The 27,452-nt window shown below is 35.3% G+C and overlaps 1 protein-coding gene across 4 annotated transcripts in view; it reads left to right on the top strand.

Annotated features, from left to right (window-relative positions):
• Nucleotides 1-2,912: 2,912 nt before the first annotated feature.
• The window catches only part of LOC149798323 (uncharacterized), a 106,295-nt gene continuing 81,755 nt past the window's right edge, over nucleotides 2,913-27,452 (top strand). For 3 of the 4 annotated variants that reach the window (XM_089963461.1, XM_089963462.1, XM_089963459.1), the window contains exons 1-6: nucleotides 2,913-3,006; nucleotides 6,116-6,247; nucleotides 13,717-13,794; nucleotides 21,208-21,331; nucleotides 23,014-23,141; nucleotides 26,470-26,585. In XM_089963461.1, coding sequence (XP_089819587.1) covers nucleotides 6,131-6,247; nucleotides 13,717-13,794; nucleotides 21,208-21,331; nucleotides 23,014-23,141; nucleotides 26,470-26,585 — 563 coding nt within the window. In that variant the 5' untranslated portion in view covers nucleotides 2,913-3,006; nucleotides 6,116-6,130. The remainder of the gene's footprint in view (nucleotides 3,007-6,115; nucleotides 6,248-13,716; nucleotides 13,795-21,207; nucleotides 21,332-23,013; nucleotides 23,142-26,469; nucleotides 26,586-27,452) is intronic. The other variant, XM_089963460.1, reaches the window with a different exon arrangement.

The following is a 27,452-nucleotide window of genomic DNA, read 5'->3' as shown; positions in this document are numbered from 1 at the left end:
TATCAATACAAATCCTGGACAGAAGCTGGTTTTGAAATTCTGAACGATCTAGTAGATGTTCACGGTAATTTAATACCTTTTGAGATAATAAAACAAAAAACTGGAAGCGATGATTTCTTGAAATACTTCTCCTTAATATCCAGAATTCCTAAAGCATGGAAAGATGCCATAAAAAACCACCTAGTACATAATAATTTTGATAAACAGGAGGATAAAATAACGAACTTGCGAAAACAAGATTCACTCAAGTTTGTTTACAAAGATCTTTTACAGGAAGCTAAAAGGCAACACACTGCGAAGCAAGAAACTTGGATGCAAGTATTTAATAAAAATATAAGTAGTGAGGAGTGGTCTGAAATATATAGCCTGGCAAAATGCTGTACCAAGGATACCAAGTTGATCTCTTTTAACTTTAAATTAATCCATAGAATAATCGCTACTAATGATTTTCTTAAAAGAATTAACATATTTGATGACAACAAATGTACTTTCTGTAAGAATGAAACTGAAAGTATTGAGCATCTCTTTTATGACTGCAGTATTACTTCACAATTTTGGTACCGTTTCATTGAAGTTTTTGCACCTTTTTGCCCAAATATTGTACATCTGTCCAAAAAAGAAACATTTTTAGGAAGTGAACAACTGGACAGTTTGGGTAATTTTCTGCTTATTTTGGCAAAATATTATATTTATACTTGCAGATTCAATATGAAAAATCCTTCTATTTTTGCTTTTAAGCAAATAGTTGCAATGTATAAGAACATTGAAAAATACACTGCTAAGGTAAATAAAAAAGAGGACCAATTTCTTCAAAAATGGACCTCAACAATGAACATTAAACTTGTCTCTGACTTGAGGGTAAACAGGAACAAAATACTGTAATATCACAAAAGCCACGTCACCTAGATTGTGTGCCATATGCATGTGTGTATGCGTGTGTGTGTGTGTGTGTTTTTCTTTTTTACTTTCTCTGTAGATTATATTTATTATCCCTAGATTATCTGATAACCAGAAATGTTTGATTGTAAGGTGACCCTGGGATGGTTCCCCGACCCATTGGTCAACCTATTACGGGGTTAATAAAAAAAAAAAAAAAAAAAAAAAAAAAAAAAAAAAAAATTATGAATAGGGTGTAATGTGTTTACTACGTCTTTTTATATCGGGAAAATTATTAAAGAATTTAGAAACAGACTACAAGCCAAGGAATTTCTTGAGAATCCCGTTCAAGCGGCAAGTTGACACGTTGGGTAGCAGACGATTTTGTACATGTGGGACAACTTCTTGCAAACTTGGATTAAAATGCAGAATTCTTTTAAGGTATACCTTTCCATTTGTTCAATAATGTATTTATTTGTACCATTCTAAAAGATACATATCAAATAGGATTTTCTCGGCTACAGATTCAAGAAGGTCATAGACTGGGTCTTCATGATGACATTTAGAAATCACATTTTCATATGCATTTGGAGTAGAAATGTGGGGTAGTTTTGTACAGTTTATGAATATCACTTTTCTTAATTAAAGTACGACCGTTCTTTCTTGATACAAAATGGAATTTTTGACCCAAAATAACACGTGATCCAATGTTTACAGAAATGACGTATCGTTGCGCAGAATTACCCGATATGGTGGTATATACACAGTCATTCCGGATTCCTACGAAAGAAATCAAGGTATATAAAATAATTATAGAGAATTATAAATATACACCAGACAGAAACTTGAGAAAGGAAAGTGCTATCCCTGGATTCTAAAGAAGATGTTTTATAATAGTAGGCAGAATTAATATTTTAATACAAATAATACAATCATACGGGTTAGAGAATTTGTAATTCGTACTCTACGGAGATTAGAACCCAGTTACATCACGACTAAGCACACATCACCAAAAAAATGACATTACTTAATACGTGTTATATGTACTCGTGTGTAGCAGATACACTCGCAAGACGACATAGTAATTAAATCTCATCGATCTGTACAGTCATTCCGGATTCCTATGAATCATGAGTCATAGTGCTACACACGAATGCATACAACAGCGATTAAGTAGCATCATTTTTTGGTGATGTGTGCGTAGTCGTGATGGAATATGGGCTCGTGTGTGCAGGCAAGGCGATGGGTGCCGTTTACCCGCGGTTCTACAGTCTGTTTTGAATTGTCCAGGTAGGCCGATAAATCAGCCCTCACATATAAAATTATATTGACTGGCGGTTTCGGGATTGATATCACATATTCATTAAAACCTGCACAGATCTGCAACCAATCTAGTCTGCACACATCGGCGTACATTTTATATAAATACCGGCATTTCTCACGGCTTTTGATCGTGCGTCGGCCGAAGGGTTCTTCTGGCGATATGACATAATATTTCCGGATCAAATCTTATGTTTGGCGACTTGTAAATCCACATGGAATAGCACAACCGTCTGTCCTGTGGTCATTTTGAATTTCGCGCTAAATATGGCTCTTACCAAATACCTGTAAGTGTCTTAACAATATGAAGGTGCAGCAAAATTTTACAGTGTAATAAACAGCTGATATCAGACTCACATATCGTCCATCAGTATCAACACAGTTTTGTGGGTAGATTTGTCGTACTATTGTCCATGTGAGGAAGAAGGTAATGTCTGACAAATTTACTGCATCAGTGAAAACATTATTATTATTATTATTATTATTATTATTATTAAATAATTATTATTATACTTCAGAAACAAACCTGTCAACTACAGCAAAAATAACTCAAAAACGGCAACAAATTATTATGGCTCTCGTTAATTATCATCGCCATTCTTGGTGTTGTCCTCAACACAAAAATAAAATGAAGGATAAAAAATACCATTGCTTATATTGTTCGGTGCTTACGGTGCATTTTACGCTTACATTAGACAAATAAGTTCCGGTTGTCAGGGGAGGTAAGCCCAAAATTCGTTTACATTATCAAAAGTGCTGTCGAAAAGTTTATCCACGTGATAATACCACTATACTTATGGTTGTTTAAAAGTTAGCTTTAGCGTGCATTTATTCTCTTTTTCTTTCTCTCACCCTTCCTTTATCTCGTGTTTTCTTAGCATAGACATATCACATGTTGTTTTTGTTTTAGTGCATAAATATAAATATCAGCGTCGAGGTCTTACATGTAGGACTATATAGTGTTTCCTCATCGTTGTCACCGGACCACAGGATATGATCACGATTACATATACATCTTTAGCCCTACACATGTTAGACATAGCACATGTTGTTTTTGTTTAAGTGCCATAACCCCCCAGAACCAAACCATGGGGTGATGTATCTTACGTTGTAGGAAATATACATCTGCAGTACAGTATCATCCTTATTCTTTGACTGTTAAACAACGTGTGTTGCTATCAAGGTAATAGTAAACACAGCAGCGATAGGGCAGGTAGAAGAATAATAATAGGAAAGGTAGAAAAAGGCGCGGTATTATCACGTTACGTTTTTGTCCCTTCATAATTAGACCAATATGCTTGCAAGGTATGTGCATCACAACGGCATAGCCCTTAGAATCACTTGGTTTTACTTGTAACTGACCACCGCATTTAGAATTTTATGGTGGACAGCTCATACTTCGTCGATACAAAGCTGGGAGCATATGCAATGTATATTTGGTCCGGGTTCTTCCTCCACCATTAATACTGGCCGCCATGTATAGCCTATCATGTGCTGAAAAATGGCATTAAACGCCACAACAACGACAACAACAACAACTACCTCCCCCCTCAAGAATGCCTTTATGATGTTATTTAAGTGTGTAATGCGGTCTAATGATAGTAATATTACTACCATTTACTACTACTACTACTAATATTAATAAAAAAATTATTTAAGTAGGATCAGCAGATAATACAAGCAGTAATACATATAACAAATATAATCACTGAACATTATCTGTCTATCTATCTATCTATCTATCTATCCAGCTAGCTAGCTATCTGGCTATCTGGCTCAAGCTAGATTTGAATTTTAGGGAATAGTGACTTTTCCTTTTGGACAAAACAGGGAGAAGTGGGAGCAAAGCGAGACACAATATATATGGGTGTGTGTGTTGTTTTCATTCTCTTATATGTATTATGGCATCAGTTTCCCAGTTTGCATATTTGCATTTATCTTTGGTTTTAAACAAAACTTTATTTTCAAGTAGAAAATTTTCTGAATTCTGTCTATATTATAAACACATTTTGTGCATGTTTTAACACTATCATATTCATATTCAGTGTATTTTGGCAACATGACTTAAAAAGAGAACAACAGAAGCTATACATTGAAATTAATTTCTGAGTAACTAGATAACAGTATTGTAATTGCAAGTTAGTACAAATGTTTAATCAACTACCCTTAATCAAGAATTTTTCTTTCTTTTTTCCTTCTGAAAGTTCATTATAAAATGGCATTTGAAAAGATCTCTGAACTCATTTGAAACAACTCCAGCACCATGTACATGACAGAAAATATACATTTCTTTCAGATTATGCTATTCATCCCAATTTCTTTACTGCCCATAAAATTTTACTGTAACTGTTCATAGACAAGACACTGAAGAATTAAAATCAGTATATGAATGAACTAAACCCTCTTTTTTTCAACTGAATCATCACAGTCAACAATGCATTTATTTTTAGAAAGAGGGTTTTTCTTAAAGTAACCACTTACTTTATAGCTTCGTTACAACAGTCCAAGCCTTAAAATGCAAACACATGTATATTGCGTGTCTCCCTTTGCTCCCACTTCTCCCTGTTTTGTCCAAAAGGAAAAGTCACTATTCCCTAAAATTCAAATCTAGCTTACCTTGATGAAATCTTTTTGAAACTCATTTTCACAAGTGGATAAAAATTAATCACTTACTGACACGTGTGAATGGAGTCCATGTCACTTTGTCAGCCAGTTTACCTTGATGAAATCTTTTCGAAACTCATTTTCACAAGTGGATACAAATGAATCACTTACCAACACGTGTGAATGGAATCCATGTCAGCCAAGTTTACCTTGATGAAATCTTTTTGAAACTCATTTTCACAAGATCACATCAAATGACCATATATCACACCTATGTTAGTCTTGGTATGGATAGTCTTGGTATATCTCCAGTGGATCAGCAATATCTTTATTATGAACATCAGTATTTAATTGTAGGATTGTAATATTTTTATTCTTTATAATTTTTCAACTCTTAAACATGTATTGTGTTTTCAAAGTAATAATATTTACTTAGTTACTGATACATATACAATTGAATGTATGATTACATCCATTTAAATCCAGATATTCATTTTCCTAGTTCTCCTTTTAACCAAAATTAGATTATCTGGATGACTGATTATCCAGACAAAACCTGTGCCCACAATGGGGATGGATAATCAATGTTTTATTGTATTTGGGCTTATAATTTTACATTTTGCATGTTATTACACCAAAACTATTGCATCTATCATGCTGAAAATGTAAAAATATTACAAAAAACAAATGTAAAAGAATGAATTTAAAAAATTGAAAAATCACTAATTTTCTTTTTAAATTTCACTAGTTTGATTACAGTTTGAGAAGAAATTATCTCCCTGTAAATGTTCATAGTGAAATTATAAACATCGATGCAGTCACAAATCTAGGTAAAGTGCCCTTTCAGTTAGAAATGATTTTACTGTCTCTCCCCCATAAGTAGTGTCCAGAATGCATATGTAAATTTTATCTCAAGCAGTATATTCAAACTCTGTATATAAAAAACAGTGTATTGCCCTAGGTGGCAGAGTGCATGATAGAGAGGGCAAGGAGCATCCCTGTTCACAGACTACATGGTTTTATTACAGAAAAATTGCACAAAGCACATCAGCACAATATAGCCTATCACAAGCTTTCAGAGATGTTGCCTGTTAAATTGAGTTGACTTTGTACAATAAGTAATACTTCATGTATCCATCCTTGTCAGGGAATAAGAGAGTGGTTTAAATGATCACATTTGTATTTGTACTATTAAAATGTATCTTGGGGGCATATGTTGGTTTGGATCATTTAAAACTTTGTATAATTGAGGTGACAGTTATCAAAAGTCTACTGTAAATTGAAATCATGTTAAAAAATTTCATTTATTTTGTAGGCTGAATTGAGGTGAATGATGTCTCTGTCTGAGGGAAGCTGGAAACCAGCTGTTCCTGAGAGAGGAGGAAAACAGGAGAGATGTCTGTTTGGCAGGCAGGAAATCCAACTTCCAGAGCAGATGATAGAACAGGTGTGCAGTCAGCTTGTTGTTTTGTTGGCTGTAGTACCATTTGGTGCCAATGTATGAAGTACAGTTTGTAACTAATTGGCATAGTATTTGTAAGCAGTAAAAACAATACTGTAGTATAAACCCCAAATGCCACTACTACAAATCTGGCTGAAATCTTAACAGATTTTAGACTATGCTATTCATTTTCTGACATAATAACACATTCTACCCTATTTTCTAGTGTATATTGATCAGATATTTTATTCCAGATTACATGTTTCACCATTATACATCAGCTAAAAAACAATGACTAAAAAAGGATCACAAAATTGAGCCACTGGGACATTCAGTATGACTGCTACAGTTGCAATCTTGAAAATCTTGTTATTGCTACTCCATCTGAATTGATGATCATATCAACATAGGTTTTTCTTTAAAAGATTTGTATGATGTCTAGTTGGTCCAATATGAAAATGGTATTAATCTGATGTCCAGTATGGCCACCAGTTTCCGTCTTAAAAATCTTGTTATTGCTACTGGTTCCAAATGGAAAGTCATGTTGATATTAGGTTTTCACCAGAAGACTTTTCATGATGCCAAGTTGGTATTTAATGATTGGTACCAATCTGATATCCACTATGGCAGCAGCAGTGGCTTTCTTTAAATTCTTGTTATTGCTGCTTCCCCATGTGATATCAACATGGGATATTCATTAAAAGACTTATTTTGATTCATAGTTGATTCTAATTTTAATCTGATTGATCTGATGTCCATTATGTTCATCACGAAAATCTCTTATTGATTTATGTCCAGACTGGAAATTATATTTACATGGGGTTTTCACCAGGAGACTTTGTGTGATTTCAAGTTGGTCTTAACAGAAAATATTGCAGAAGTAATGGTCAATATGGCCACCAGAGTCACCATCTTGAAAATCTTGTTAATGCTATTGTTCCTGGATGGATAGTCATATCAAAATGGGGTTTTCACTGAAACAATTCTTATCATGTCTAGTTGATCCTGTATTAATATTTTGCCAATGTGAAAATAATGTTATTGCTACTTCTCCTGCATAAAAAGTAATATTGCCATGGAATTTTCACATGAAGACTTCGTATGATGTATGGTTGGTCCTGAATGGCCATCTTGAAAATCTTGTTGTCACTACTCCTGACTGGATGCTTGTATCAACATGGAGGTTTTACTAAACTTCTTATGGTGTCTTATTGATCCTGATGGTGGCATTCAGACAGTCAGTATGACTGCCACACTGGCCATCTTGAAAATCTTGCTATCACTATTTCATCTGAATCAGTTGTTGTATTAGCTTGGTGTTTTTACTGAAAGACATCTTATGATGTATAGTTGCTCATAAATGAAAATGGTCATCATCTGACTATTAATATGACTGTCACAATAACCATCTTGTACAGATGAATATTTCTTTGTGTTTTTGGATATGAAACAGGATATAAACCATCAGCCTCTCCAGGTCTGAACATATTAGGGACAAGCATTTCGTTTTAGGGGACTATCAGAATAATGTGCAATTGTCCATCCTACCAAAACATACTAGCACAACTCTGAAGAGTCGTTTTAATAGCTTTTACCTAAATGAAGATTATAGCAAAGAAATATTTCTGTATTTGTGAATAAAATCATTGGAGATGAAATATGTTCTGTTTACCTTTGAAAATATGCTCTAGTCCAGTGAGTATTATCAGTAGGTACATGAGTGGTCACAGTATTAAACTAATCACTAACTGAATATCTTGTGGTAAAGGAATCAGTGCTGCACAAGTTTCATTTTACATTTTAGAATTTTCATACTTAAATAGTTGCTCTATACCATTGCAAAATTTAGCACTCACAAAAGCTCCAAGAGCTTAAAATCTCAACTCACTTATTCCACAATTAACTCGCATTCTGCACATAGGCAAGCATTAAACTTTAACCCTCGATATTTTATGATGAAATCTCAAATTCATATTTGGGGAGTACATCTGCAAAGTTTTCCGAAATTTTCTTTAATGTAGGAACAACAGTTAGTACTTGGAGATGCTGTACTGGAGGTAATCATGTGTGGATGAGTTGGCTTAAATCGATCATTTTATTTATGATTAGTGATATTATCCACCTAATGTGAATCAAACAACCCCAGCCTGAATACAAAGGTAACTTCACAGTGACTTGACACAGTGATGTAGCTACTGTTATAACTCAGTTATAAGTCCAAAGAGACTGCAAACAACAAAGATCCTGTTATGTCATAGCATAATGTGCCTGCAGATCAGGGTCTGTGCTGTTTGTTCTGCTGATTACAACTAACAAACTGTACAGACCCAGATCTGATTGCATTTTTTGTGACAGCAGATCTGGGTCTGTGCAGTTTGCTGTTGGACATCGACTTATTAGCAAGTAAAGATGGTAATAATGTTGCATTTTAAAACTGCCAATAAATACAGTCAGATTGCAGAAAATGATGTAAAAGTATTGTTGTTCCTTCTCATTACCAGACTACTAGTTTGTAGGATAAGTAATTATAGTAACTTACTGGTTAATAAAAGTCAGTAAAAATGGGATTTTGCAAATAGACTTTTCTCCACTTTTCTAGAAATGCGTTTAGTTAAAAAAGTTAAATTCTAGCCATAAAACTGACTTTTTAATTTGTTTAGTTTTAAACTTACCTGCAGACGTGCCCCCTTCTGTCTGTTATTATCATGAGAGCAGTCATTTTAGTAAGATGAAAACTTTTTTGTGGATTTACATCATGGTCAATAAATAAATGTTTTAATAGCAGTAATACATACCTGCTCTTGTTGTGTTGCTTTCCTATTCCAGGATCCCAAGTTCCCAGTCTAAGCTAGGATTATTCCCTCTTCCATCTGGTAACTGAAGGTCAGAATTGAAATGAACACAATCCCAGTATGATTCCATAGTCATGGCCTACATGCAGAATATCTTCCTCATTTTCCTTGAACTTTAATGAGAGTACACATGTGCCATTTTGCAAAATTTGCTTTTCTTCTCATTTTATAGAGGAAAGAGAAGAGATCTGGCTTTCTCATCATCATTAAAAGACCACATCACCTCTGTTCTCAGGAGGGGTCTGGATCTTTTCTCAGTTTAGGAAAGTCAACTTCCACAATGGGGCAAAAGGGTGGAGCGATCCATGTGGTACAGGGATCAGTAGGCCAAGGATCTTTGATGTTGTCTGATGCTGTTAGTGCCAGTGAAGGATAGAACAAGTCATGTCATTCTGGCAGGGATAAGTAGTACCATCCTAAGGTAGGCATAGTGCCTTTCACCGTTATAAATGAGTTGCCATTTCCCAAAGACGAGGAAGAGCAACAATATGTTCAGTTAAATCTGAGGTGGGTTCATCTTTGTGATCTTTTTCACCAGACCAATCTTTGATTGGTGACCAGTCAGTGGTGACTTGGTATCAGTTGATGGACTGTGTGACAGGTACTACTTCACTCCCATCTTTGTATTACGATCCAGACCTTATGGAGATAGGGAGTTGAACTTTGCTTACACATCTTGGGGAAGGGGATTGGGTCAGCATTTAGTCATTTGTTATGTTTCTGTTTGATCTCAGTGAAATTTGGGGACCCCACTTAACTGATAGTGTTTCTCCTTCCCTCCCATGACATCATTAACATCCTGCCTTGATTTAAGGTACAGTTTGTATTACAGGCTGGGGGCATTCACCATCACTTTGGGCCTTGCCCATCTCAACTGTTTGTTCAGGTGTTGGAAGAGGAGGAAGTCTGGATGTTTGATAAGGAAGTACACCATTTACAGCCTCCTTTCCACAGTCTTGTGCCCAGATTCTGCTTGGGCTGTGGACACCAATGTTCTCTCCAGTCTAGAGGGAGGTGTTTTGTGATTTCCTCTCATTTAGATTTTCTGCAGCTCTGGCACTCTGCTATCATTCAGGACCTTGCACAGAGGTTTTCCTGGAGCCATATGTCAGCATTAGTGGTCTGCTTACCCTTCTGTGCTGCAGTTGCTTGACTCTGCCTGCAAACAAGTTTCACCCTCCAGCTTTCAGGTTTATTTCCTTGCTTGGCCCGTTAAGCTCCCACCCCAACACCTTAGACTAGGGAGCTATTGGCAGGGACCTAGGGTCACCTACTGGCAAGGTTTGATCCCTTGGGATAATTCCTGTTCATGCTGACCTCTATTTAGCTGCCTCTTTCACACACATGAAGGAGGAATCATCTTCAGCAGTGCTTCAGTGCCTGCTGAAGGCTGTAAAAGAATGTCAAGGCATGCACTCTCCATGCCAGTAGTGCTGTCTGTAGAGTTTCTTCACCTCTGCAGGATGCTTCCATGGAGATGTCTAAGATCTTCTCAACCACAACATAAACCTTTTCAGGGCTGCACCACTTGAGGCAGAGACGCTCTTCAGTCCTTTTGTAGAATCACATGATTTGGGGCACCAGCAGGGTAATGGGGGAAATATTGGCTCATCTGAGGTATTTAGTGATCCCCATCCTCCTGTATTTTCATGACCTTTTGATGCACACTATGCTCAGAGATAATCTTCAACAGGACCTAGGACCTGTCTCTCCAGTTCATGCATTTAGTGAACTGGAAACTGCACAGGGGTCCACCATTGGCTCTGGGATCTGATATTGATCAACACCTCAGTTAGTGGTTAGATCAGGATTGGATCCTGATCAGAACCCTATTCACAGTCCCAGCCCACTCCTTTTTGTATGCAGATACATCAGTTTTGGGATGGGATGTTCATCTGGAGCCGGAAGGAGTTGTTCTTTAGGGAAGAAGCAACCCATTATACCAACAACCGAGACATATGGACAGTATTTCCTAGCCCTTCTAAAATGTGTCAGCTTCATAAGGTGTTGTTTTATGGTCAGCTCGGACAGCAAGTGGGTAGTAGCATGCCTTTAATGACAGAGATGAACACATGCACTATTACTATGTGAGGAACAATCTTCGAGTAGATTACTCTCTGGGCAAAAGGAATATCTGAAAGAACTGCCTTTCCAAATGGGGTCATGTAGTCAGCTTGGAATGATCTCTGCCCCAGTTGGTAGCAGAGATGCTTTTTTCAGTGGTGGGGAAGACCATTAGTGGACCTGCTCACTATGAGATGAAACAACAAGATCCCTTTTTATGTCTTTCTTGTGACAGAGAATTTGGGTGGTTAATGCTTTCAAATGGGATCATTTGTATGCTTGTGCCTTTCCACTTTGAAATTAATTCTGCATGTTCTTCAATAAATTGACATCACCATGTCTTGGATTATCCTGATAGACCCCAAGGTCTCCAACAGTCACAGCTCAGTGAACTACTTGACCAGTTGATAGATGAGCTCAGGATATTACCACAAAGGAGGGTCATGCTGTTTCAGCGCTTGGAGTCTCTTCTACACATCAATCCACAGATTCTCCACCATCATGCCTGGATTGCCTCAAATGATTGATCTGCCAAGACTAGTTTTCCAGCATGGCTGCTGATTGCAAAGTGGAGAATCCTATGTAATTGGTGCAGTAGGAAATGCATTTTCCTACCTGTGTCTCATTAAATGCAATTGCAGACTTCCTTCTCTTTCATAATGAAGATAGAGAATGCTCTGTTTCTTATATTAAAGGGCTGTAGGGCAGCACTTCCTAATACGCACCAAGTTCACCATGGTTCAACGATTGGGTCAGATCTTTGTTATTCTGATCTTGTCAGGTATTTTGAGCTTCATGGTCACATATCTTGCTTATTAATTCCTAGATAGAACCTTTTGTTTGTGCATTGGGCATTGTCATAATTGCCGTAAGAATCTTTGAGTGTGAAGTTTCCTTAAAGAACATTACCCTTAAGACAGTCTTTCTGCTCTCTTAGCCTCAGTGAGTAGTGAGTTTGATGCCTTCTGAGTGGAGAAGGGTTGTTCATAGTTCATTGGGAACAATGATTTGGTATCTCTTCATGGATTTTTGGCTTAGGAAAGTTCCTATTGAGATTCCAAGTTTCAGTCATATCTGTACTGGGGATGATCAAGATAGGCTCCTTTGCCCAGTTAGGGCTTTGCTATTCTGTTTGGCTTTCTCTAAAGTTAGCAGGTAGGGTCAGAATTGGCTCTTTTGATCTCTCAAGGGCTATGTTGATGTTTTGGCAGCCACCATTTCCAGTTGGACTGCCCTTAATAACAAGATAGCTTATCAGTTCATCACTGAGCATTGTAGCTCATGAGAATAGGTGTATATATTCATTTTGAGCCTACTTGAGTCACTCCTGTTTGGATGACGTTATTAAAGCCACCTTTTGTCTGTCAGACACTACCTTTTTATCCATTTGCCTTTGATCTTTTGCACATCAGATTTAAAAATGGCATTTACTTCTTGGGTCCAGTTGTGACAGCACACCATGTGACTAAGCCATTCACCAACTTAAATGGTGAATGCACCTACCATAAGATAAAGTGTTTGTTTTTCTTGTACCAGTTTTTGTTTAAGGCCTATCTGAAAAATTCAGCAATGCATTTATAACTGGTAAATGTATTACTGCTATTAAAAAATAGATTTTTTGGTGGGTAAAACTAATTTTGATTGCATAATTCTTACCTGCTACTACTTCAAAGATTCATTCTCTCCCTGCTCTGATGTCCTATTGGTCCAGTGAAAAAGAGGAAGATGTCTGGTATGTTGGCTATGACTAATGAATCAGGCCTCCAGTTACTAGTTGGAGGAAGGAATATTTAGCTTGGTAGTTGTTGTAGGGTTTAACGCCATTTTTCAGCACACGATTGGCTATACATGGCGGCCAGTATTAATGGTGGAGGAAGAACCCGGGAATACCCTGGAAAGAACCACTGACCCTGGAGAAGCTACTAGCAGGCTTTCTCACATACCCACATTGGTTGAATCCGAGACTCGAACCTATGCAGACAGAGGTGAGATGGCAGTGATCCGTAACGGAGAGCACTTTAGACCACTCAGGGCAACCTGTTTAGCTTGGACTGGGGACTTGATATTCCAGAAAAGGAAGGCAATGCAATAGTAGCAGTAAGTATAATTTAACTAAAATTAGTTTATTCACAATAATCAGTATATTTTCAAGCTAATTCATCCCAGCACATAAATTTGCTGCTTCTTGCCTCACCAGTACAGCACCTGCAAGTGATACTTGTTGGTTTTAACAAATATGTGGATTTAGCACTTTATGTATATTCATACATATTGCAGATGAATGTGGCAGCAAATATATACATTACATGTATGTACTATGTGTACAATGCATATACTTTGAACAAGAATGATGGACCAAATACAGACATTGTACACATAAACAATGCATATATTGTAAATAAAACATGCCATACATGCCATGTTACATTATCAACATTCTGCATTGTGTATCATGTTTTTGCAATGTCAGCATCATCTCTAAATTCATGAAAATTGTATGCCCATGAAAAATTGTTGATTTACAGTATTTTGAAAGAGTATGTTTTACTTTCTTTTCAGAGTTACATATTTAAGGATATCTTGAGTCTGGAAACATGGAACATTGTTCTGACGGAGGCTCAGAGACAACATTTGCAGGTTTCATTCATTTTACCATATGAGTATTTTATAAAACAAACTTTTTTTATCATATGTTTCAATTACATCAATTCATTGAGCTAGCAGATGTTGAGACAGATTTATCACTTTCTTTCTGATATTGGAAGCAGGAGTATCATCATCATAATAGACACTGAATTGAACAAAACTATTTTGTTTTTGTTTTTTTAACTTTTTACACTAAATAAGTATTAATAATTTCAGATGAAAAATTACCAGTTTTCTAATATGTTAATGATGGGACATGTTTAAGTGACTATTTTTTTAGATCTTGAATTGTTTAAAAATTTACAGTTGAAATTATTATTTGGTTGCAGTAATACATCTGGGATGAGAATTCCCATAATTCCAATCTTCCATTAGATGAAACATTCTAGAAATCTAGAACAAAGAGCCAGTCTGACTACCACATCATCTGCTCCAGGGGTGATATGATTAATCAATATATAAATACTTTTTCCATATCACTGAAGAGATGAAGAATCAATACGAATGATACTTCTCTTATACATGTTACCTTAATTGAAAGCAGCTCTGAATAATATTTAGTAGTTTGCCGTTTTATTCATTAAATTGAGAATTCATCGATGACATCCATAGCAGGATAATTGCAATGCCAGTAGCTGGTACAGGAAAGTAACATTTCCATTGGTCAGAATGTTACCACGTGATCAAAATGAATTGCGTTCATTTCTGTATGAACTTTAAGGAGAACTACTTTTCCACTTCTATAAATAGAGTCACGTGTACAGCATAAGATAAACACTGCCAGTTAAGGCAGACATGAAGTAAGCATTAAAGAAATACAGCGTTCTAACAAACAAACAAAAAAAACTGAAAAAATTTGGCTTCCATTGGTTGAAGGACTGGTATTATGATGACCTTATTGTGATCAAGCTGGACATACCAAGTGCTGTAAATAGCTACGTAACAGAAAAACCACAAACATGTATTACTACGCTCAATTACGATTTCTGTTTTTTAATGATGCAAACAAAATAACATAACAAATAATTAAAATTTCAATTATAAGAGTTTAACGTTGTTTTTTTCTGAGTTCATCGTGGTATAAACTGTCAGTTGCAGACTCACACAGCTTACATAACGTCCTTTTGTGTTATTTGCCATGTGAGTCGGCAACTGACTGTTTATACCATGATGAACTCAGAAAAAACAACATTAAACTCTTACCACATGCACTCATTTCTGTGAACAAAAAGGAAGAATTATTGTTAACACATATTCTCGTACAAATGAACACAAGGTGACTAATGTTGTTTGCAATCTACCCCCATCTGTCAGTTTCATTCTAATTATTTTATGCTGTCATTTGTTCCGACACTGATGATATGTATCAACATACAGAAGACATTGTCCCTGTAACGTTGTCTCCTAGGGTATTTTTGCTAATATCATATGAGGACATACAATTTAAAATTTTTAAATAGATATAGAGCTCCTAGCCCCCCGTCAGCAGTGCCAATGGTCTAGGTGGATAATGTACATAAAATAAAATGTGAGGAGTAACAATTTAATAGCAGATCTAAATATTCAAACAACAGAAGTAAATTTCCACAATTTCTCCACTCAGTCAACCTATTTAATTTCATGTGCAACATTAGAGTGTTTCCATCCGTCCCTGTTACTTTACTCATCTGTATTATTTCCTTTTCCTTGACTGGTACTTTCTGTCCCTCAACTATGTTCTTTAGCTTTCCACTTCCTCCACTTCCATTCTCCAGTCTGCCTTCAACTTCTCCTACGTTATTCTACCCGGTTTTGTGACCTCTATAACAACTTCTCCCTTCTTCGTCACCTTTCGGTGGCACTCGGTCCAACCCGAACAACTCCAAACAGCACTGAAAGCTTCTCTGTAATTAATAAGGGATGTATAGTCTAGTCTTCAGCTTCTCTGTAATTAATAAGGGATGTATAGTCTAGTCTCTCTTTCAACCTAGACAGTCTCACACCCTCACACAACCTTTCATCAGAATAGTGTGATTAAAATCATTAGGTCATGCATAACTCACATTGAAATATTCCATGCATGCTTGTACAATAAAATAAGGGTAATAATACAACAATGGCATTGACGACTCCTTATATATATGCATCAATAACTTCTGTGACATGATTACACATTTTTAATTCTCGATATAGTAAGTACCAACATCACAAAAATCAGATGCATTCCTTGCCTTACAGATCATAAGAGGTACACACAGTGTTCAAATATAAATATACAGATACTTCATGATGATATGTTCAAAAGTCCAACATGCCTAACTCTATAGTTCACAACTATGTTCAAATTCAAAATTAAGACAAGCATAAGTTCTAACATAACTCATTAATAAATGTAGTAATTCAATATAATGGACACAGCAGCAAATTAGGCAATTTATTCTGATCACAGATTAACAATCTATGTAATTCAATCTTATATACTACTAATTTCTCTACAGAAAGTTATGATAGGTAATAGGGCTGTCAACGGGTACTCGGGTACCCAGGTACCCGACCGTATTGAAAAACCCGGGTATTGAAACGTAAACGCGGGTACCCGTAAAAAAAAATCGCCACACTCGCCAACCACTTCAAACAGGTGAGACGGCTATGGCTTTAATTAGAAACCAGATCCCTGCTTAATATAAATAAACAATACATCAGAGAGTCTGTTTGGATTAATAAAATTCATTGGCATTGTGCAACAGGACAAACCGTTATCCCCGAGGCATTATATACCAAGGTTAAAACATAGCATTGTTCTACAGGTAATAAACCTCTTTGTAGACAATAACTATTGATTGTGGGTGCTAAATGATCGGTACATTGCGTGCTCTTTTAATGAAATCCAGATGGATACCTTTGATTTCCGAACACACATGTCGAAGAAATCCCACAATTTATATTATGAACAATTATCACCTAGACACCTTGAAATCTTCGTACACACACACACACACACAAAGACGGTTTTAACGCATTACTCTTGACATGTGGTAAAGCTGCTTTACATGCATGCGTGGGTAATTCAAATCTGCAGTCAAAAGCCGATGAATAAACATGGCCTGTTCTAACAAGGACTTATACTTAAAAAAAAGGTGAGTGTTCTAAAGGATTTAACGCGGCTGATCACAGTGATCATTAAAAGTTGGATTATACCTACCATCTGTGTACAAAGGTTATTCTAAATAAATTTATTAATTAATAGCGTGCGGTCAGATCATTCGCAGCTACATCGGTGCGGACGCATCAGACCGAGTAGTGCATTACACGGTTAGCCTTTATCGCCATATAAAATATTAAAGAAATGGGGATAACAATTAGTTGGTCTACGGTTGTACATGTCATTCATGTGCTAACGGGTACCCGGGTACCCGTTAAATTTCGCAACGGGTACCCAGGTTGGTTTTTCGTGATTTTTGACAGCCCTAATAGGTAAATAACTCAAATACATAGGTGAGATTAACTCTAATACAGGTAACTTCTGCATACCTACATAATTCTAATAATCAATTTCTACATATTACATATAAGCTTACAACTGTCAGTAATGTTCAACAAATTTGGGTGAAGAATTCTTACCTTTAAGAAGCTTTTCAAGTCTGAATTCCTGCTCTCCCTTTTATGAATGATGTGCATTCAGAGTATGCCTTTTAGAATTCACTCTCTAACTTACTAGACCTCTGTGTTGGTCAAAATCCTGGAGAGTACTGAAATGATCGTAAAATGACCTGTAGTATAAGGGTCTGCTTCGGACAGGTGCCCCGCCCTTATTTCCCTAAATCTGCCCTGATTTGATACTGGGGTCTCTTTGAACTGTAGCCTCCCCAGTTTCACATGCACATGACAGATTTCTTTCTCCCGTGGCTAGGCCCCAGCTTGGGTGTGAATAAACAACCTCTTCTGGTTTTACCAGTTACTTCATCCCTTTGAAGATAGCTACCCCTTTGTTCTCTCCAGTATCAATCCAAGCTGCAATCTTGCCCAACAAAGATCAGTTGCCAATGTCATGGTAACATTATCCACCTCAGGTAAGTTGTGTAAAGTCATTTAATTGTTTAAATACCTTTTTCAGCAAATCTTTATAAATTTTGTTTTAACTGAGCAAGTCCTTGCATTATTTGTTTGTGAAATTAGCTTTCTTGATTGTTTAAGGAACTTTGTTGTGCCATTTTTTGGAAAACTATTAGAATTCTCCATTTTATCTTAGCTGTTATCCCTTCAGTCCTTGCATTATTTGTTTGTGAAATTGGCTCTCTTGATTGCTTAAGGGACTTTGCTGTGCCATGTTCATGTAATGGTGTTCTTTGTTCTTTCTCTTTATGTTGTCTGGTATCAGGGTAAGTAACTCATTCTGTGTCATAGTTCCACAATTTTATTTTTGTCCTTTCTTAGATGTCACTTGTTTTTATTTTTGCTTTAGGTATTTTTACTAGCCTATTTGGGTTCTGTAATTGTAATTCCCTTTTGTTCATCAAATTTGGAACTTAATAGCACTTGCTTAAGCAGTGCCCTTGAATTGTTTTGTTTTCAGTTGTGATTAAGCTCAAGCTACTGCCTTTAAACAATTTAATTGTTACATCAAATAAGTTTTGTGCTCAGCTTCGCATAAGTACTCATACACAATATGATTTTGATTGTTGCATGAAATAATTTCATTGCACCTGCTTAGGCAGTTTATGTTCTACAAAGTGTATACAAATGGACAGTTGTCTGTTCTGCTGACTATGGTCCAATGTTGTCTGAGACCTGGCAGAGAGAGAGTAGACACATCAATAAGGAAAAATCTGTATCTCCTTGATCTCTTGAATGTATGTGATCTTCCTCTTTCATAGAGAAGAGTACTGCCCCAATGGGACAGTCTTACATGATTCAGAATATAAATCCTCATTTCTGAGAAAGAAAGGAACCAATCACTTCTTGATGCCAGGACTGTATGGGATCTGTCTGTCATGAACTCAAAGAATGCATTGCTCCTTAAGAGTTGCAGAACTCTGTCAGAGATTGGCACCAATAAATCCCAGGAGCATATGATCAGTCTCTCATAGAATTAAGAGATTTAATGTTACAGCACTCTATCAGTGTCAGTGGCCTGATGAAGGTATCAGAAACCAGACTGTGAATGGAAAGCAGTGATATCGCTCTGGATCATCTGATGGTAGCTTGTCCATCAGATCATCATCACTTGCACATTTTTTACTAGTCACAGGGCACTTATCACCAGGCACTGGTCTTTGAGTACTAGTTAGTGAAATCTCATCACTGTTACTGTGAAAGAGATTGGGTTGATGCTGCCCCCCCCCCCCCCAATTCTTTGGAGGGTTTAATACTATTGGGGATCTGGAATCAACATCCGACTAGGGATGGGCATTGGATCAGCATCCCCTTTTTGCTGTTTACCTTTTCAGTATCATGGGATGTTAGGAAATCGATTCCATTACATCCCATTAATGCTGCCATGGATTCCCAAGCCTTGGCCTAAGAGCAGTTCAGATTTGACAGTTTACTGACCTACATATTCTGCGCAGTCCGAAGAAAAGGAGGTTGTCTCATCTCTTCTCAACAGATGATTCAAAGGGACAAAAAGCATTTCTCTCCCCTAAAATGTCTGTGAGTAAGGGCATTTGTGGAACACAGATACTCTTATAGGAGGGACAAGCATTTCCAGTTCTTAAAAGCCTGCTTATAGGGGAAGTCACATCACTCCTTGGAGTAGTTGCATGCTAACCCCTACTCCATAGTCTTTTGCTTATCAGAGAGGCAGTGAGTTTGGAAGTTCTCCCTGCCTTCAGGTGTGAGAGCAAGAGGATGATGTCTTTTCAGTTAAGTAAGCAAGTCAATAGTAATTACATAATTAAAATTAGGTGTCCCCCCCCCCCGGCAAAATAAAGAACTTCTTTTTAATTAATTTGTTAATTTTATAATAAAATATCTCATTGGGTACAGAAATGGGAAAAAGTTAAATCAGATTAATTCATATGTCTGACTAAAGATTTAAAAAAATCTTTTCTCAAAGTTTATGGTTCAGATTATTTTAGACAAGTTATACTCCTCAAAAGTAATTATTTTAGCACTTGAAAATCTTGGTTTTAATTTTCAGTGGATAGAACTATTGAGATGTTGTTTTCATTAGAATTAGAAGACCTGTTTGGATGTCATCTTTGTTCTGAATCAAAAGGTTGTCTGTCTGACATCCAGTATGACTGCCACAGTGGCCATCATAAAACCCATGTTATTGCTGCTTCAAAATGGATGATAGTATTGATATGACATTTTTATTGAAAGTCTTTCTGTGATATCTAGTTGATCCTAAAGAAACGGCGCTGATCTTAATTCTGGTATGGCTCCCATGGTGGCCATGTAAAAATGTTATCATTGCTACTCCTCCAAAATGGATGGTCATATCAAAACAGAGGTTTTACCAAAAGACTTCATCTGATATCTAGTTGGGCCTAAATGAAAATGGTACTAATCAGACCTCCAGTATTATGGCCATAATGATCATCTTGAAAGTATTGTTACGGTTTTATTGTGATATGGGGTTTTCACACAAAAAAACTCCTTATATGTTCTTGGTGCCAATGAAAATGATTCTATCAGATCTCAAATACGGCTACCATGGTATCCATTATAAAATCTTATTGCTTCTCCATTTGAACGGATTGTCAATTAGACATGTGGTTTGCATTAAAAGACTTCTTATGATGTCTTGTTAATCTTAAATAAATTGGTTCCGATCAGTGATGGCCATCTTGAAAATTTTGTTTTTGCTTCTTTCGAATAAATGATCATATTGATACAGTATTTTTTACTGAAATATGATTCAAAGTACCAATTACGAATCATGCTTTTATTACCTGATGTCTTTGTTATGTACTGATTATAAATTGCATTTGATTATCAAGCTATTCTTACCCTGTGCCCTGCTATTACACTTTTGTTATTTAAATTACTGCTATTCTTTATATTGCTTCTTCATGTTAGTTGATAAAAATGTTATAATTGAGCCAATTTTCTCAGGCAGTAGAAATATAATGTTTCTGTTTTTAATACCAGCTAAAATGTATATGGTTTCCATTTTGCCTTGATAGTATTTTAGAGCATTGTATTTCCCACATCAAACACAGTAGCAGCTTGGTTGTGAATGCTGAGATTTTATTGGTGGGACATTGAACCTCTCTTTACCTTGAATTCACTATTATTTATTAGGTATCCTTTTTTGTCTGGTGAAAATTGTGGTTGTAAACTGTTGTGAAAATTTAAAGGCCCAATGAAAACAAGAAACAGTGTATAAAGAAACTAAGAATTCTCCTTATTGGTTAAATGAAGATGCCATTTTTTGCAAAGTGACATAAATATTTACAGAATGTATTCTTTTTTATCTAGAAGTTTCTTCCTACTTTTCCTGAGAATGACGATGCACAGAAAAGGGAGACACTCAGGAGACTATTTACAGATGAAAATTTCAAATTTGGAAATCCGGTGAAACAGTTTCATAGCAAGCTCAGAGGTTAATTTAATTATTCATTTTAAATGTTATACATTTCTTTCAAATTTGTCCTTTTATGTCAACAGTATGCAAACCCATGCTTGCAGACATCAATGAAATTTGTGCAATCAGTGAAATCTGTGCAATTTCGTTACTGGATCACCTTTTTTATGAGAGAGTGAAGTGAAGGTTTTGCATTTCAAACTTTAACTGCTATGGGTGTTTACAGAAATGTGGTGCAGTTTCTAGTAGCATAAAATAATCAAATGGGGTAGATGTAATTCTGAGCAGACAAGCTAACTTTACAATAGATATAGATATCTTATCTCGTGATCCATTTCATATCAATCTTTTTTTTCACTCTTAATCGTATTCAAAGATATTTACTTGTTTTGGACATGATTGGACAAGTAGCAACATTAAATAATTACATTTTTCTTTCGTCATTATGATTTACAGAATTAGAAGTGGCCAGGCCCTTTTAAACCCAATTTTTTTTTAAAGCTACCCCTACCTGCACTACTTTTCTGTACATTTACTCAATGAATGAGGAATATATTTAGGATATAGGATCACCACCTGCACTACTTTTCTGTACATATACTCAATGAATGAGGAATATATTTAGGATATAGAATCACCACCTGCACTACTTTTCTGTACATATACTCAATGAATGAGGAATATATTTAGGATATAGAATCACCACCTGCACTACTTTTCTGTACATATACTCAATGAATGAGGAATATATTTAGGATATAGGATCACTCAAACTCAGACTTCTTATGTAGGATTATAATTATGAACCAAATACTGGGCCTTTTTAAAATAAATGAGATATCTTTGTTACTGCTATAAGTAAAATACTTTAAATGAATAAATAAACATCATCTGCTTACATATCTTGATGTAAAGACATGAAGGTTCCGTGCAAAATTCGTCTTTGTATGTATGTATTATATGTAATCTGAATACCAGTAAAATATGGAAATTTGAAATTTGTTCTGTTGAAGAAAAGAAAAAGAAAAAAAAAGAGAAAGCAAAATAATGTGATCACAGGGAATCAAACACACTGCTTTTCCATTATTAACATGATTTTCTAACCAACAGAGCTGTGAGATCACTTGACAGATGTAGATAATATATACAAGCTAGTATAGTATGGTTACAGAGTTTATGTATACACTTTTATTTAAAGATTGCTATTTATTATGAACCAAGTTAGACTTGCATAAAACACATGTTAGTATCTAACATCTTCCAGCTGATTAGAGTTGTTTATTGATGACAGCTGGCGAGCTTTTCTCTGAGTAGGTGTAAATATATCAACGGAATTCACTGTTCTGTATTATTGCATCTTAATTAATGACATTCAAAGTATGACTAAATGAATGAATGTTATTAAATTATGAGTTTAATTAACTATTTATACAGCTGAATTGAATTATAAGGATCCACTCTTTATTCTTTTAAATTCAACAAAGTATGAACAAAAAAACCTTTGCAAACCGTCATATGAAGGATCTTAGTTTTCAAAGTGTTTTTTCAGTTCATACTTCGTTGAATTATAAAAATAAATAGTCAATCCTTAAGCAGATTTGTGTATTTTTGAACAAGTTTTCTGTCCAAGAAGCAGTTGGCAGAGAGGGTTAACTCTTAAAGGAATTCTGGCATTCACATTACAGTTTTCTTGTTTTCAGATGGATATTTCACTCCAGACATTGCAAAGTATGCCGGCATGTGCAGAAAAATTAAGTACAGAGAGTACAAATATAGACAACAAGCCTACTACGGAAATTTGCTGAAGGATATCTTGCAGTCAAGACAGGTATGTGTGCTGGTTGGCAAGTTAGTTGCTCAGTTGAGCCAAGACAATTAGCAAAATGTACTTTTTTCAGTCATTTCACATAGAAGGTTAAAGCATGTACTTGTTTGTAAATCAGTGGCTCAGCCAACCGCATACTGAAGTATTTGTTTATAACTAATTTACAGGACTGTGCCAGCTTGGTGTTGATAGAGAATATTTTGTCCTGACTGCTTTAAATGCGCTATGTCCTCATCTGTACCCTGTGTCTTAAGGAGGGAATTGTTACACTACCATAATCCTTAAAGACAGACATTGATATCTGAACTTGTACCTTGGAATTCATGAGAAGCCAGCAGTGATTGATGATACTGTAATTCATGTATTTTTTCATACACAAAAAGTATATATTGGTTGCAGTGTATGAAGAATTGTATGTAGATAAATTATTTTGGAGAATTGACTGTATACAAAAAATTGAGGGATCAGACCCAAATGGGGTCAGTGTGAAAACACTCAGTGACTTAGTACTAATGTACAAAAATGTGTAATGTTTGTCTGTTTGCTTTCAACCCCTGAACTAATTACAGTATAAAAAAAGTGCTCAAAAATAGTTTTGATGTTGAGAGTGATATGGATGGAATAATAATATGTCAGTGGTTAGTATCATGTGTATTCAGAACATATATCTTTGTAGCTGTTTTGCTATGGTATGTTGACGATGTGATTACAATAGTCAGGGGATAGTATTGTTGCATTCCATTTATGTGTAAATAATGTACTTGTACTATTTATATGTAAGCAAAGATATGAGCCCCATTTGCTGAAGTTATGTTCAGTTTGTATTCCTATAGCAATTGTAACCTCATCAAATTACAATTATGTTCAGTTTGTATTCCTACAGCAATTGTAACCTCATCAAATTACAATTATGTTCAGTTTGTATTCCTACAGCAATTGTAACCTCATCAAATTACAATTATGTTCAGTTTGTATTCCTACAGCAATTGTAACCTCATCAAATTACAGTTAAGTTATGTTCAATTTGTATTCCTATGGCAATTGTAACCTCATCAAATTACAATTAAGTTATGTTCAGTTTGTATTCCTACAGCAATTGTAGCCTCATCAAATTACAATTAATTTATGTTCAGTTTGTATTCCTACAGCAATTGTAACCTCATCAAATTACAATTATGTTCAATTTGTATTCCTACAGTAATTGTAATCTCATCAAATTACAATTAAGAAGAGAAAAAAATCAAGAAGACTTTTGATGGTTTTCACAAATGAGAGATGGATGAAACATCATTCTGTCATTGTACAAGATCTTTCTTATCTACAACAAAGGGACTGCTATTTACCATTGTCAATTAACACCACTCAATAAAAAGTTCATTCTTGTTTTAATCAAATTGTTGTGTATTGCTATTTGCATAGTAATTAAATATTCCTAAAGCTTTTGACAGGTTAATCCATAAATGTTATTTACATTTTCTCAAAATAACAACTTGACCAGTTTGCACATCATTTTGCACTAAGCATTCTGATATTAAAACCTTTGTGATTTGTTCATTGAATGCAAATCCATTATCCAATATGGCTGCCATTACTAAAAATAGAAAAATCTTGAAACTGTTCAAAAGCCACTGAACAGACTGTGACCAAATTTAGCAGAAAGCATCCCTTTTTGAAGGTCTGAACAAAAATGATGATAATCCTACATCAGTTATGGCTGTCATTACATCAAATAGAGACCGTATTGTGCAGAAAGCATCCTGAAATATTTGGCTTTCTGTTTTAAAGAAATTAAAATTCTGCTCTATATTTTAGTAATTTGCATTGAAATTTAAGGCTTGTCCTCACTGGTAATCCTGGCTATTTAAAAAAGACCTTGTATATCTTTGATAATGTTAAAAGAACTTTGAATTCCCTTCAGTTTGGTGTATGGTTGATTGATATAATTTGGTTAGAGTGTATACAGCTTGTCTTTACTTCAGATGCGCACCTTTCAAAAGATGATTAACTCAGCTTAGTCATATCACTTGCTGGACTTCAAACAAAAGCAGTTAAATTTTCTTGCTTTTTATATTTTATAATTCATTTATTGCAATTTTCAGACACTGATATTGGCTACTCTAGCAAAATTAACTTCTACTATTTTAATAACTGTTAAAGTGTATATTGAACTAACTCAGCCTCATTTTCTGCGCACATGGGAGCAGCCATTTTGATTAGCTGTGTGCTATAAGTAGTGCCTATTTTCATAACTACCACACATATATACATTTCAGTTACAGTACACAAGTGTAGCACAGCCTTTTAGATTTATACAAATGATGCAGATCTGTGGTTAAAGCAGAGCAATCTTCCTGAAAAGAGCAATTTTTTAAAATGACTTCTCAAAAACCATCATTTAGTTCATATTTGGTGGAAATCATCTTGTCATGAATGGCTTTTATATGTGTACCAATGTGCCAAATATAGCTATTTTCACTAAATATAAAAAGACTTAATAATTTCTTCTAAAAAGCCACTTAAAAGAATCTGACTAATCCATCATCAGATATGGCCACCATTACTAAAAATAGAACATTTGCTGAACTTAATAAAAACAATAAATACTTAAGCTATATATCAATACCTAACAAATGATGTTTATATGCCATCCACTATGGATGAAGTTATATAAACTAGAGAAATCTTGAGACATTTGTTTTTTTTAACATATGCGAGCAACATCATTTAAATAATTATCTGGAGAAAATATTATCTGACAATGATTATTTGGTCAACTGATCTTGTATTAGGCTATTATTATGCAGATGTCAGGCATAGGGAGCAATTTCAGGTCCACTTTGGTCTCTTGTTTCATAAATACATTACTGGTAAACATTTGGTAAATTTTTGGAGATCTTAATATCCATTTTGTTGGTGAAGTGAAAGGAAGTGTGATTTATAATAACTAGTCAAAAGTGTTGGGCTTGCAGAACACATTAAGTCAAGAAAATGTGCAAGACATCTTATATTAGTGTTCATTTCAGTGGTGGCTTTCTTCTGAAGTCTTTTTATTTTAAATGAGCCCTGCACTCATTCAGGCAGGTATCGTGATATCTTGTGTATGTAAAACAGCTTATGAGATACTGTGTATTGAAAAGTTATCGACATATATTTTGTGAAGTAGGTATAATGTTTTCATCCTCTACATTATTTGCTTTCATTTTGCAGTATTTTGCTGCCATAATATGTTCTATTTCTAACACAGTGTCGCAGTGGTAATCATCAGTGACAATCCTTGGTATTTCAAGTTGTGCTTAGTTGATATATTAACACAGATAAATAATATTTGCAGAAAGTTTTTGAGCAGTTAAAAAAACTACCTCCTGACGAGCCCATCAGATTTGAATATGAACCTCAGAAACCCAAGCGTAGGTGTATTGAACACAGGGTTAAGAAGAGGTATATAAGGTAAGTAAAGATGGTACCCTCAGATGTCCGAATCCTGTTAGAATATTATAAAGTTGCACTTTCCTAGTTTTCTTCATAGGAAATCCTTGTAATCAATTTTTTCTAACCTTCCTGCTCATAGGTACGAGTTTATCGGATGGCCTATTGTTCATGATTCATCTGTCTATCAGGACCAGTTTGTTTTCACTACTTCAAAACTACATGAATGATTGGCATGAAACCCACATTCATCCCAGGGTTAAGTTGATCTTAAATAAAAATGGTGCCACATGAATATTAAATATGGCCACCATAGCAGTCATCTTGATGATCTTGTTTCTACTCTTACAGAATGGAAGGTCATATTTATATGGGGTTTTCACTAAAAGACATGACATCTAGATGGTCCTAAATGAAGATCATGCCAACTTGATTTAACATCCAATATGGAAACCATCTTGAAAACCTTGTTATCACTACTTCTTCTGCATTGTAGAATGGATTATTGTATTGCCATGGAGTTTGTAGAAAAAGACTATATATGTTATCTAGTTGGCCCTAAATGAAAATGGTGCTGATCTTATATCCAGTATGGCCACTTCCATGGCCATCTTGAAAAATCTTAGTATTGTAATCTCTTCTAAATGTAAATGGATCGTCACATTGAAATAGGGTTTCCACTGAAAGACTTATTATGTCTAGTTGAATTGTCTATCACATGTAGTGGTACCATTTAAAGGTTCCATGTTCTAACATCTAATTTTGATGGAGTTATTGTTGCTATTACATCTCAACTACCATAGATTCTTGAAACCAGTTTAGTTAAAAAACCATTTAATATATTCTGATACAATTTGGTGGACATTGTCTCATAGTCCTTGATGAGTC

The sequence above is a fragment of the Sinohyriopsis cumingii genome, chromosome 6 (genome assembly GCF_028554795.1).
Source record: "Sinohyriopsis cumingii isolate HCF-2022 chromosome 6, ASM2855479v2, whole genome shotgun sequence".
In the NCBI taxonomy this organism is placed as follows: domain Eukaryota; kingdom Metazoa; phylum Mollusca; class Bivalvia; order Unionida; family Unionidae; genus Sinohyriopsis; species Sinohyriopsis cumingii.
The sequence above is the reverse complement of the archived record's forward strand: the minus strand, read 5'-3'. Positions and strand labels throughout refer to the sequence as shown.